At 30.8% G+C, this 13,670-nt stretch overlaps 2 protein-coding genes across 2 annotated transcripts in view; one reads left to right on the top strand and one right to left on the bottom strand.

Annotated features, from left to right (window-relative positions):
* Nucleotides 1-1,747: 1,747 nt before the first annotated feature.
* Nucleotides 1,748-7,149, top strand: LOC134689575 (C-type lectin domain family 17, member A-like). The gene is made up of 5 exons (XM_063549545.1): nucleotides 1,748-1,814; nucleotides 3,207-3,313; nucleotides 4,051-4,141; nucleotides 5,620-5,830; nucleotides 7,017-7,149. The coding sequence occupies exons 1-5, from the start codon at nucleotides 1,775-1,777 to the stop codon at nucleotides 7,039-7,041; spliced, it is 474 nt and encodes a 157-aa protein (XP_063405615.1). The 5' UTR covers nucleotides 1,748-1,774; the 3' UTR covers nucleotides 7,042-7,149.
* Nucleotides 7,150-12,120: 4,971 nt separating this feature from the next.
* Nucleotides 12,121-13,670, bottom strand: part of LOC134690812 (uncharacterized) — a 110,924-nt gene continuing 109,374 nt past the window's right edge. The window contains exon 20 of the mRNA XM_063550896.1: nucleotides 12,121-12,588. Coding sequence (XP_063406966.1) covers nucleotides 12,406-12,588 — 183 coding nt within the window. The 3' untranslated portion in view covers nucleotides 12,121-12,405. The remainder of the gene's footprint in view (nucleotides 12,589-13,670) is intronic.

Genomic DNA, 13,670 nt, shown 5'->3' with positions numbered 1-13,670 from the left:
AGGTAATAGAAAGTACTGAGTATCACTCTATTTGTTAATCAACAACTAACCATTTCATTTTTTTCAATGCTACGTGAGCACAAGTTCATACACAAACACACGATTTTACAGTATTAACTCCTATCATGCCTGTAAACTGTTCCAACTATCTGTAATATCTTTAAAAGTAGGGTTACATATTCCACAAAAACTCAATATTTCCTTATTGTTTTGTAAATTTCTGCATTAGAAGTTAATCAGTTGTCCATTTGCATTATTGAAAGTACACAAAATTAAAGCTCGGGATCATATACCTTGTTTTGGTATATCTGCAGATGCGGAAACGTCAACGTATATGATACGGTTGATACGTCTCTAAATGACCGACCTCTAATAGGGTGTTCCGTATTTTTTTCTCGAAGACTACACAAACTAGGGAAAACCGGGTACATGTAGCAGTTCCTGTTACTAGAAATGCCAGTGTTGCATTACAACCAAAAAAAATATATAGGGTCATGCGGCTCAAATTAACTTAAAATGCAGTTGAAAAAGATCGTCAATTTTTTTCACTTACTGGAAAAGGCATATTTTTAATGGCTCCGACGTGCGGAAATTGGAGATATTTTCTATACTTCGTAAAATGTGAATATGATTTTCGTCAAATTTTACGCCTAATTGGATAAGCTTTCGATTAAATGTAATTCCAATCCTGTATCATCCAATCACCAGCCGTCTAGGATTCTATTCTGTGTACCATCTTTGGGGTAAAAAACTTGCCGGTAAAATGTAAACAAATAATTGCTCTTGTGACCATAAGATAATACCTACGCGCCATGAATAGTGAATTATGATATAAATATTAACACAATAACTCGCAACAACAAAAACAAACACTAGTCGACATTATAGAAACATAGAAAACCAACGGTCTAATCTATATCATAACGAGAAAAAAGAAACACTTATAGATATAGGAAGATGTAGTGTGATTGCCAATGAGACAGCTCTCCACCCAAATAACAATTTAAAAAAGTAAACCATTATAGGTCATTGTACGGCCTTCAACACGGAGCTTGGCCCACACAGAACAACAAGCTATAAAGGGCCCCAAAAAAAATACTAGTGTAAAACCATTCAAACGGGAAAACCAACGGTGTTATATATATAAAAATAACGAGAAACGAGAAACATGTATAAATTACATAAACAAACAACAACTACTGTACATTAGATTCCTGACTTAGGACAGGTGCAAACATTTGCAGCGGGATTACACGTTTAAATGGATCCTAACCTTCTCCCTTTTTCTGAAACAAATTGAATAAAATAGTCAAAATATGGGTACATTAACATATACGTTAACACCCGAACCCCTTTACTTCATAATACAAGAAGGGGAAAAACACCCGAACCACTTTCAACACAAAAGTAGTACTTACCATATGAGATGACACATATTAAACAGACTTTTCCAAAAAACCTGCTGTTCCACCCGATTTTTGTGAGTTTCATGTTTCTCAGTCTATATTCTGTTATAAAGTGCTTTGTAGAATGTTCGATTGGGGGAGGAGGGGGGCTTTTATCGACTTTTATCATGTCCCAATGATGTTGATGTTTTGTTATACGTATGATCTTCTGTTTACCTTGTGTTGATTGTCATCATTTGCATATGTAAACGTCTTAGTTTGGTTTGTGGTGTAATCTAATGGAAAGATTATAAAAGGTCATCAAAAGTTTATAAATGGTCTGAACAATTTATCTGTGATGAACTCCTTAATCTTAGATAAACGGTGCCATGTTGATTTACAACATAAGGAATTTCTTATCAATAACAGGTACGTTTAAAGTATATGAAACGAGTGATTGGTGAAAAATAATGTTTATCAAATTCTTGAACCAATGCATGTATATATCATAAAATTAGTCTTTTGCGCAGGATTTTTTCACGAGAAAGGTTCAATGCATACGGAAACAAATCTGCTAATTGTTTACTGGAAGGAATTTAAATTAAAAGTTCTTCTTCATTTGAACAATTTATAGAGTTTTCTTGAAAAAAATGTATATGTTCATACGTTTTCTAATAAAAATAAGCCATTTTTTATGCATCAATTGTTTTTAGTTTAAAGTTTCATTTAAGAATTGAACGCTTCTTTTTGTATTTTTATTGGGGTGTAAAAGCGTTGACCGAAGTACATTTTATACTAAAAATGTGCGCACGGTCAACGCTTTTACAACACTATAAAGTAACAAAAAGAAGCATTCAATACTTATAATTACATTTTTTAGCTATGATCATGAAAACACGAATTTTATATGTTCTTGTATTTTATTCACCTGTGCACTTTATTGTGATCATGAATGAAAAGTTTTATTGAGTGATGCAATTGCTTATGGAATAACACGTGATGTGCAGTTAGCCAATCAAAATAAAGTATTATAATGAAACATACATCTAATGTAATTGTATAACTTTTAAAATCAGTAAAAAATTCTTTGACACATTTCTTTTTTTATTTATACAATTGAAACAACTGTTCAACCTTTCATATTAGAACTTCTTGAAAAAAATATGCTAAATATACCTATTTAACCCTTTTATATTTATTTTCAAAAAATAAATGAACACATTTTTCAAGGCTGCTTTTAACATTTTGGATGAAATAGTACTTTGAAAAAATAAAGAGGAAATAATAAAAAAAAACAGATACTTAAAAAAGTAAATGTAAAAGTTATGATAAAATGTCATTAAATTTGATTCGTGTTTACTTCGAAAATGCATGCAACGCATCCGAACAAAATCCTGGGTTTTTTTCCAATAGCTTATAAACAAAAATAAACTGCATATTAGAAAGGTGTCTTTTTTCTGCTCAGTATATACATGTAAGTTACTGTAGATGTTCTCGGATTTGTTTAAGGTAAAACAATGATATATATCATGTATATAAAGACATCAAAAAATATCTGACAAACTGACGATCTAAGATGTTTACCGTCTGTCAGGGAAACTATCTTTTCTTCGAAATTTCAAATGTTATTGAATGATTTGTGCTGATGCAAATCTCATGATTTCTGACTTTGTAAAGATCATCTTTTGATATGTATTTAGATATCTGGTTTGTATAGGACTCTCCTGACATGCGTTAGAAATCAATTTGTGACAGTTTAGACGATTTTATTTGGACCTTGTTTTGTTCTTTATTTACCAATAAACAGTGTTAATATTTTAGTTATTCTTCCATTGTACGTGGATGCATCATGCAGATCTGGATGGGTCGAATATGGAATGTCTTGTTATTATTTTAGCACAGACTCGCTAAACTGGCGTGATGCATCGGTGAGTATTTTATCTTAATAATATTTTTTTCATTTATCTAAATCTAAAACAACTGATAATATAACTGAAAATAATAGCGGATGCTTCAGTATTTATCTTGTCTTATGTTACTTTTCTCTGTATTTAAGTTCTTTTAAGATATATGTATATCAATATTGTTTAAGTATACGGCATTTTTATTGAAATAGATAGAGTTTGTTATATATTTCGCATCAGTTGCAAATAGATACAAATGTGAATCAAATTTTTGGGGTTATTTGTTTGGCTTCTTAAATGTTTAAAATAAAGATAGCTATGAGTTGATTTCGAAACAGTTTATTTTATTTTGCATCAACAATTTTAGGTAATTAAATCGAATGAACAAAAGTACACAGTCTTTATCCTGGTATCTTTGTTGAGTTTATCTACTCAGATAGTCATTCGTACGTCATAATCCCAATCTATGCAAATAAAATGAAAATGCTTAAATTACTAAAAGAGGGACGAAAGATACCAAAGGGACAGTCAAACTCATAAATATAAAAACAAACTGACAACGCCATGGCTAAAAATGAAAAAGACAAACAAAAAAACAAGAGTACACATGACACAACATAGAAAACTAAAGAATAAACAACACGAACCCCACCAACAACTAGGAGTGATCTCAGGTGCTCCGGAAGGGTAGGCAGATCCTGCTCCACATGTATAATGTATCTGTTACTTCTTGTCATCCACTATCTGTTTTCTACAAATAGAGTGATTGTCGAGCTCACTCATCTGAACTAGTCATTATAAACTCTAAGGAAGAGAATGAGTTTATTGCAGGAGGAGTATATAATCATACAGGTTAGCCTCATTTTAAGGGGGTTAACCTTAGTTCAGGGAGATAGCTCTTTGAATGAGTTATGCGTTTGTAAAAGTCAAGTATCATCAATGTATTTTAAGCATTTACCTGAAACAGATTGGAAATAATCTATGTAACCTAGAAGCTTAGAATATATTTATGAAAATGATTGACACAAACGTACTGATGATTTAAAGAGTTATTTCCCTTAACCTAGGTCTACCTCCTTAAATTATTATAATTAGTAAAAAAAAACATTAAATCATTTGAACTAATTTACAGGTTCTCATGAGAATATGTTTTGAATTTTTATGTTCAATTTTTTCTCTACATGTAATGTCAAAAAAGAGCTGACTACAGCTTATAATGTTTAGAATTTGCTTCGCATTGTTGATTTTCGTGTCATGAATGGATTCCCTATGTCCTTTCTTTCTATTTTGAGTTTCGGGTTGCATTCTTCTTTCTTGAAATAAATTATGTGTTTTCCGGTAAACATCAAGCAAACATCAATTTTTATGCTTAAATTGATAAAATAGTTATCAAAGGTACCAGGATTATAATTTAGTACGCCAGACATAAGACTCATCAGTGACGCTCAAATCAAAAATATTTATAAACCCAAACAAGTACAAAGTTGAAGAGCATTGAGGATCCAAAATTCCAAAAGGTTGTGCCAAATACGGCTAAGGTAATCTATGCCTGGGATAAGAAAATCCTTTTTAGTTTTTCAAAAAGTTCAAAGTTTTGTATACAGGAAATTTATAAAAATGACCACAATATGTAATTTGTTTTTTGTGAATATTTTCATATCCATGTAAATGCTCTTTAGGCAAATGTAATGAAATAAAATAAAAACGGCTTTTTCATTTTATGATTTCTATCTGACTTTTAATGTTATTGCATATATTTCCTTATTAATTGACACTTTTTCAATGTCTTTTCACGCGACCAACTTAACATCACATTTAGGTCAGAAATCTTAGCAAGAGTCACCCTTATAACTTGTGAGGAACCGGCTTTATGTTAAACATAGACAAAGGCAACACTAGTATATACTGCTGTTCGAAAGTAATACATCAGTTGAGAGTAAACACATCCGGGTTACGAACTAAAACTGAGGTAAACACATGGACTATAACAGGAAAACAACAAAACAACAGAAACAGTGAAGAGCGAACAAAAAACCAAAAACGACAATGCAACACACATGGAATAACAAAATCATAAAATACAACTGCATAAACCAGGCTTTTTATTTACTGTTATGATTTGTTTCATAGTTTGTCAATCAGGGGTCATCTATATTCTCCTTAACCTATATGTTTTGCTTCTTGTTGATGTATGGTTCCGTTTGTTATTTAAACTCTCATTTATTGGTTTGTGGCTAATTATTAATACTATTATATATCATTGGAAAATGATGCAAAGAAAAGCACGAAGAAACATTCATAGGAAATGACTTTTATCTTTTTATATCAAGGACAATTCTGGTTAGACGGTTCGGATGAATTTACAGAAGGTATTTGGGAATGGGCGTCCAATGGAGAACCTTTTGGATTTACAAGCTGGCTTCCACACGAACCGTCAAATTTTCATCACAACGAAGACTGCCTTATGACACAGAAAGGGTACAATGGCAAATGGAATGACTATGGTTGTTCACATCGAATAAAGTTCATTTGCGAACAGAAGTCAGTAAAACTTTATATTTTATTCTTTCATTTCCACATCCTGATACTAGTAGAGATATTTTGGTCGTAATTACAGTAACATCAAATACTAAAAAATAATTGTGGTACTTAAAACATCAAAAACAAGAAACTAGCTAGCTGCATTCAATCATTCGTTCGAAATATGGACTATCACACAATAGTTACAAGACTTCCTTTCGACACTTTTTACATTTCTTTTAAACAATATTTTATTTTACAAAAAGTGCAAGAAATTTTAATTATACAATATAAATACTGGGATTCGAAAACAAGAAAAACTTATATAAATCCGTCTCCTTTTTTCTATTTACATTTCATATAGACATGTACTAAATCCTAAAGAAAGTCATAATATGTGGATCAATTACATACGATAAATATGATAAACATGACTGGACGGAGGATAGGTTTATCTGCTTTAAACAAATATTTTGAATTGCATATACAAATGCATATTCTAATATGACGTCCTTATAAGGCAATGTAAACAAAGCCGTGTTCTAATGAGCACAAAATATGTTTGACACATGCGCACGAACTTACTGTTTACAAGAACGTTATTTCCATCTTTTTCCTTTAAAAATTTATACATTTGAGCAGCTAGCATAATCTTTTATTATATTTTTGTATGAAACAACATATATTTACCCCGCTCGTAGTTTTTAAACTTATCAAATATGAAATGCAATGCACAGACTCCTCGAGGAGGAAACGGGAACAGCCCAAAATTTTTACGGTAATTTCGTACACTTCGACATATAAAAATACTGTATTTGTCCTATTAGAATCAAAATAATTCCTTCATGTCATGCTCTATGCTCATTTTAACATGGGTAGGCATTATATTTGCCCACATTTTACACCTCACTTACGCTCAGTGTGAAATATCGACAAATATAATGCCTACCCATGTTAAAATGAGCATAGAGCATGACATGAAGGAATTATTTCTTAAATATATTTGTTAAGTAAACACGAAAAAAACACCAAAGGGATAAACCAACTCATTTGTCTAAATCAAACTATCAATACCATGGCAAAAACACTACCAAAAATACCAGTATAATTAACAACAACATAGAAAACTATAAACTCAGAAACACGAATCACACAAAAACCGGGAAAACTATATAAAGTTTGTTCTATATATACTTTCTGTTTTCAGTTTCGAAAATCCTATCATTGGATGATTTGTGCATTTTCATCTTCCAAAAACTCCATAAAACCGGAATAGAACAGATTATATATCATAAGACTATTGCATTGTTTGACTAATATGCATTAAATCTTGAAAATTTTGAGTGCTTATACACTGCCATGTTTGTTACATTTTGAGAAGGATCTGCTTATCCTTCCAGAGCACCTTCAATAATCATTTGGTTGTTGGGGGAGGGTCGTATTAATATGTTAGTCACATATAAGCTTTAGTTTTATTGTACCCAAACACTATTTAACCCAAAACTATAAAAATATTCATTAAATGATTGGCATAAAAAAAGAAAAAAGGCAAACAGACAAACAAAAGTACAAATGACACAACACAGAAAACTAAAGAATAATCAACACGTACTCCACCAAAAATTTGTGGTGATCTCAAGTGCTCCGGAAGGGTAAGCAGATCCTGCTTCACATGTGGCACCTGTCGTGATGCTAATGTGATAACAAATCCGGTAAATCGTGAAAAGTAAATAACTCGGTAGTTCACATTCATGAAAGGGAGGGGGATTGTAGTTGACGTACGGAACATATTCGATATCATTTGTGAAACGGTTATTCAATAACGGTCAACCAACTCGTGATGGCGTCCATAAAATTTACGGAAGGATGATTTCAACTTCACCTTTTCGAACCCCTGGTTTAATAGCTTCCTTGTGAGCAGCAACCTTCTATCAAGAAAATCATGAAGGGAAATGTAAACACCGAAATAATATATCAATTGGGAAATATATTCCCCGTATACAGGCGCTGCTGGAATGTTGCTACCTAGAAATGGAAAGTTCATAATTGGAAAGCTGAAATCATCTCTTTTGTAGTAAAGTTTAGTTTTCAACCCATCATTTTTGCCAATTTGTAGATGTTAGTCAAGACATGAGGCCGACTTAACAGTATATGTAGTATCCTTTATCTGTAGTTCGATGGGATAGATGCGTTCAACATATTCACCAAGTTTTGAATCATTTAGTGAAAGAACATCATCTATATAGCAGAAAGTAGAGTTAAATGATATTGATAACTTCTTATCTTTCTCCCTAAGAAGTTCCTGAATGAAGTCAGCCTCATAATAATGAAGAAAAATTTTGGTTTGAATCAGAGTGATCCCTTACAAAGTAGGATTTATCCCTCCCTTAGACAAGATACTTGTATCTACGTTGGCCATTCTGTTTTTATGAAACAAAGCAATACCAAACTCTTTCAATTTGTCTTTTAGTTTGGAATGTGGAATACTTGCGTAATAACTTTGTTTATGAAATCTGAAATATTTCTAATGGCATTGGCCATTCTTTTTTATGAAACAAGGCAATACCAAATTCTTTCTATTTGTCTATTAGTTTGGAATGTGGAATACTTGTGTAATAACTTTGTTTCAATACTCTGAAATATTTCTCATGACGTATAAAATGTTGATCTGTATTTTCCCCGATATGTTCCTGTTATCATAGTTATAGATAGACACGACCCCAGTATCCGTAAAGTTTTTTTCTTATCTTATTCGTTAAATGCTAGTAAGCGGATCTCATGGTGCAATGTTGAAAATTCAGTAATACAGATACACTTGTCTGCTCTATGGTTGGGTTGTTGTCGCTTTGACGCATTCCCCTTTCCTTTCTCAATTTTGCAATTGAAATTAAAAGTGTCTATATGCATATTCATTTTCAATAAATGTACTTTAGCGACCACATGTTAACTTATTATATTCAAAGATCTAGTTTTTGTGAGGTTTAGCCAGCCTAGCTATATAAAGCCAGGTTTAAGCCACCATTCTCAAAGTAAGGAAATGTCTGTACCAAGTCCGGAATAAGATGGTTGTTTTCCATTCGTTTAATATATGTTACTTTAATTTATCTCAATATTTTAATCATTTATCGAAACATGTTAAAAAAAGTAAAAAAAAACAGATCCTTAAATACAAATGTATCACTTGTAAATAATTTTGAGCAGTATAATCGACCTCATTAATGACACTTCGAACATCAAAAACAGACACGGTTTCATGACGTTATATCAAATAAGTAGATATTGTATGATTGCCAATTAAAAAACTATTCATTAGAGCTCAAATGATATGGATGTATTTAGCAGCTATAGATCACTGTACAAACATCAGATATAAACAATAGACAAACTTTATTATCAACTCTTATTGGCACGAAATATGTAAAAAGTTCAAAAGAGAGCAACAACAGCATGACTGACGACAATATAATAAATAGTAGTCTTTTATTTGTTTTTATGTATCCAACTTTAACTGTTTAGTCTGTTTTTGACATGACTCTTAATCATACAACCCATCATTGTGTTGTTGTTCTATGAAAATTTATGTATACTTGTTTTTTTTCTCATTTTTTTTCTTATTTCTTTGCTTGGTTGTACTTCTTTCTTACATATTTGTTTGTTTTTATAGTGATTTAGGTATAACACAATGTTGACTGCTGTATCCCTATTTCTGACATTTTACATATCATGTCTGTTTGTTTTGTTGACACATCGTTGGTAATTTAACGGAACTTGATGAGACTGTCATACAAGTGAGAGGTTTAACTAGCTATACACCCAGGTTTAATCAACCAATTATTACCTAAGAAAATGCCTGTTTCAAGTCAGGAATATGTTATCCAATCATTTGATGCTTGAACTTTGTTTGAGCTTTTGATTTTGCCATTTGATTAAGAAACTTTCGTTTTGAAGTTTCCACGGAATACTGTATTTTTGTGATTTTACTTTTTTGATATCATTGACGGATCCCTATCCTTTTCTGTTACACTCATTGATTTATATTAAATAACTTTTAAAAACTTTGAAAGTGACTTTATTATCTGTTGTGTCATACATATAATATTTCGTTCTACATTCCAGTTAAGTTTAATTTGTTGTTTCTACAAGATTAGAAAAAAATCTTGTTTGAAAATATTTTTATAATTTTCAGACAAAGTAGCGCATTCTTTACTCTTTCTTTATATCAATTGATTAGTATACAGACAAATATGCTGCACTTATTTGCAGAAATCAATTTCCGAAATTTCGAACGGCCGTCTTGGCAACGACCTAACGACCTATGCTATAAACATTATTAATTTGAGATTTAAGAAATAAATGCGGCATCAAGCAAAAAAATAATTGTTTATATGATATTGTCGCAGCGAAAAGATGAAATTTCATAAGCATATTTCAATTAATATAGCAAATTTCTAGTCTGAATGACCGAAAAATGCTCTTCAAATAAAAGACATTTTGCATTTTGGTGAAATCTTATGGAAGCATATCTTATCGTAGCATTAAACGTTCTAAATGATTTTTTTTCTTCTCTTATTAATTGAAAACGAAAAATCGAAATTCTTAATAAGAGTATTTTTTTTAATTTATTGACATAACGTAAAGATAGAAACCGGATATGACACATACTACTTAAATAATATCTAATTAACAGAACTAATAAATAAATTAACAATTTAACACACGAACCAATTAAAGTAGGAACAAATAGTGTAATCTTACTGCATAGAATTAATCATATTTCTCTTCTGTTTTTAAAAAGATTTTTTAAAAGACTTTAATTAAAGTACAGGTTTAACCGAAAAAAGCAGAACAAAAATGCATGTTCAATGTCCTCGTTTTAAGATATGAGCCATTGAAAAATAACAGGAAAATACGTCCCTATATTTAACAGTGGTACCTTTTTCTCCAAAAAATATGAAAAATAACAAGGACTTTATCAACTTTTCAAAATGGCTTTTAAAACAATACGTTATAAAACTATAAACGGTACATAAAGGGATACCAGTAAAACTGTTCTTGGTAGCACATTATCAAAACTAGAGGATCCCAATTTTGTTTTACAAATAGACAAAAAACTGAGTAGCGAACACCGTTAAGTTTGTTCAAACTCAATAACAAACTGAGTATCGAACACAGTTAAGTTTGTCAAAACTCAATAACAAACTGAGTATCGAACACCGTTAAGTTTGTACAAAATCAATAACAAGCTTTGTTTAAACCTCATAACACAACTAAAGCTAATGTAACATACACACTTGTACATGTTGCAGTTTCACACTGCTTTATAGACTTGGTAGAATACAATTTGAGACTTATTCTGAGACTAAAATTCCTCTACATGTGTTTTTAACACAATACTAGGCTATCCAACTAACAAATAAAGTCTACACTCAATGCAAAAAAATAATAATATCAGAGTCATCTATGAAGTGGTATCAATTAAAACGCTATACTATTGTAAACAAATGTAACGATCTGATAATACCGAAATAAAATTAATAAAAATGCGTAAACTAATGATGTAGTTAAAAAAAAATGAATTTAAAATTGATACTTCAAATCAAACGAACAAAATAAGCTAAACATATTGATAGGTTATTCTGAACCTTTTCGATATATTCAATTTAATAAAAGTACTGAGTCGAAAACAGAAAGTAATGATTTAGGACATTTTTTTATCCAGAATCTTAGAAAAAATCCGATTAGTCACAATATATGACAAAAATCCCATAACCTGAAATGACTACATTCTTAAGGTGGTACCTAACACAGGGAGATAACTCTATTAAAATCAGCTAAACGTTTTAATAACGTTGTATTGTTAAGGTAGTTTTAAGCTTCTCAATGATCAAAATAAGTGTTTGTCAAACTTCTATATAACCTATGAAATTTTACTTAAATAAGTGGTTGCTTCAAATTTTTATATTACTGTCCAAGGGTCAAAGTCAACATTTTGTCTAAATTTTATGAAATTAAACAAGCCAACTTAATATAAGTCAAGGTGTTGGGTACCACCTTAATTAATTTCTAAAATTATTTATTTATACATATCAATGTAAACTTTTGAAAACATAAAAGGTCACAATTGTCAACACAACAAACACGAGGTATTTGAAACAAAATAACAATGAAAGACAGAATTGAAATAAATATTAAATTAAAAACAAATATAAACATTATAACAACCAGGTAAACAACTATGCAAATACAAAGATATAATTACATTACATGTTAATACAATATATTTTTAGATTGGAAAACGGGATAAACTACACTTTTTGTCGTCTTTTAGTATTGTAGTAATCGAATTATTTGCAAACCATCATATTACATGTGAACGTATGTGGAATTTATATTTTTTTCTTCTTATTCATATTCAGTTATTTCCTTTGCTTACAATATTGTTAATTAAGTTTGGAATTATAAATAAATGGTGTCATACTTGTTAATTATTTAAGGTTCCATAATAAAGACAACTGTAAATTTCTTTTTTTTCTTGATAGAAGTGATAAAACGCTAAAAAATATTCAGAATTTTATCTATGGTCATTAAGTGTTTTATTATACGGATGTTTCAAATCCTAACACTCTTGTCTGTGGAATAATGTCTTGTCGAACAATTGGTTGCTCAAGAAAAGATGGACCTGTTCGAGCTCGCTCTGCAGACTTGGATCGCTGTCTCTTTTTAGATTTGTCTTTCTTGTCTTCTCGTGCCCTTTTTGTTTTTGTGATTTCATCGGCCATCTGAAATATATTAATCAATTAAACAAAAAATGTCATTCTGTTCTATGCCTTTTAAATTTTTGAACATTTTGAATCATACAATAGTATTTGCCTTCATTAATACATCATTTGTCTAGATTTTAAAAGTTTTAACACACTGACACATATGTATGCATATTCCATAGTGCGTCTTGTAATACTACAATACTCGATTTAAAAAAAATCGACACATCTGCGTGCATATTTTATAGTGTGTTTTGTATTGATGCTAAGATTAGGGTGAGTGTTGGCGCCCGTTGAAAAATCAAAACCTTTTCTGTATGTGTTGCATTTTGATGTTGTGTCGTTTGTTTTCTCTTATTTTTGAGATATTAAGATAAGACGTGGCACGGTACTTGTTTATCCCAAATTCATGTATTTGGTTTAGATGTTATATGTGTTATTTAGATGTTATATGTGTTATTCTCGTGGGATTTTGTCTGATGCTTGGTCCGTTTCTGTGTTGTGTCATTGTTCTCCTCTTATATTCAATGCGTTTCCCTCGGTTTTAGTCTGTTACCCCGATTTTTTTTGTCCATGGATTTATGAGTTTTGAACAGCGGTATACTACTGTTGCCTTTATTTATATATGTGCATCTGTCCCAAGTCAGAAGCCTGTTGTTCTGTGGTTATCGTTTATTTGGTGTGGTTCACACGTGTTTCTCATTTTTATATAAATTACACCGTTGATTTTCCTGTTTGAATTGTTTCACACAAGTCAATATGGGGGCCTTTAAAGCTTATTTTTGGTTTGATCCATGGCTTCGTGTCACAGACCGTAGTTTGACTTTTAATTGTTAAGTTTTTATACATTGTGACATTGATGGAGAGTTTTCTCTTTGGCATTCATATCACATCTTTGTATTTATACATACATAGGCTTGTTATTAGAATATATCAAATAATTATTTAATTTCTAAATGCCTTCCTTTTGAAATAGTTGTTTTTAATCTCTCACAATGTACAACATTGGAAACATTTTGGTCAAGTCAATGATTATGAAAATTACACCAAATTTCATAACACCATACAACTTTTATTGGAAAGTTTACACTATTGAAGGA

Source organism: Mytilus trossulus, chromosome 11 (genome assembly GCF_036588685.1).
Source record: "Mytilus trossulus isolate FHL-02 chromosome 11, PNRI_Mtr1.1.1.hap1, whole genome shotgun sequence".
Taxonomy (NCBI): domain Eukaryota; kingdom Metazoa; phylum Mollusca; class Bivalvia; order Mytilida; family Mytilidae; genus Mytilus; species Mytilus trossulus.
The sequence above is the reverse complement of the archived record's forward strand: the minus strand, read 5'-3'. Positions and strand labels throughout refer to the sequence as shown.

Coding starts and splice junctions, on each gene's coding strand:
- LOC134689575 (XM_063549545.1), top strand. CDS start 1,775: ATGTTGATTTACAACATAAGGAATTTCTTATCAATAACAG. Junction 3,314..4,050: donor TAAACTGGCGTGATGCATCG/GTGAGTATTTTA, acceptor TTCTACAAATAG/AGTGATTGTCGAGCTCACTC. Junction 4,142..5,619: donor AGGAGTATATAATCATACAG/GTTAGCCTCATT, acceptor TTTTATATCAAG/GACAATTCTGGTTAGACGGT.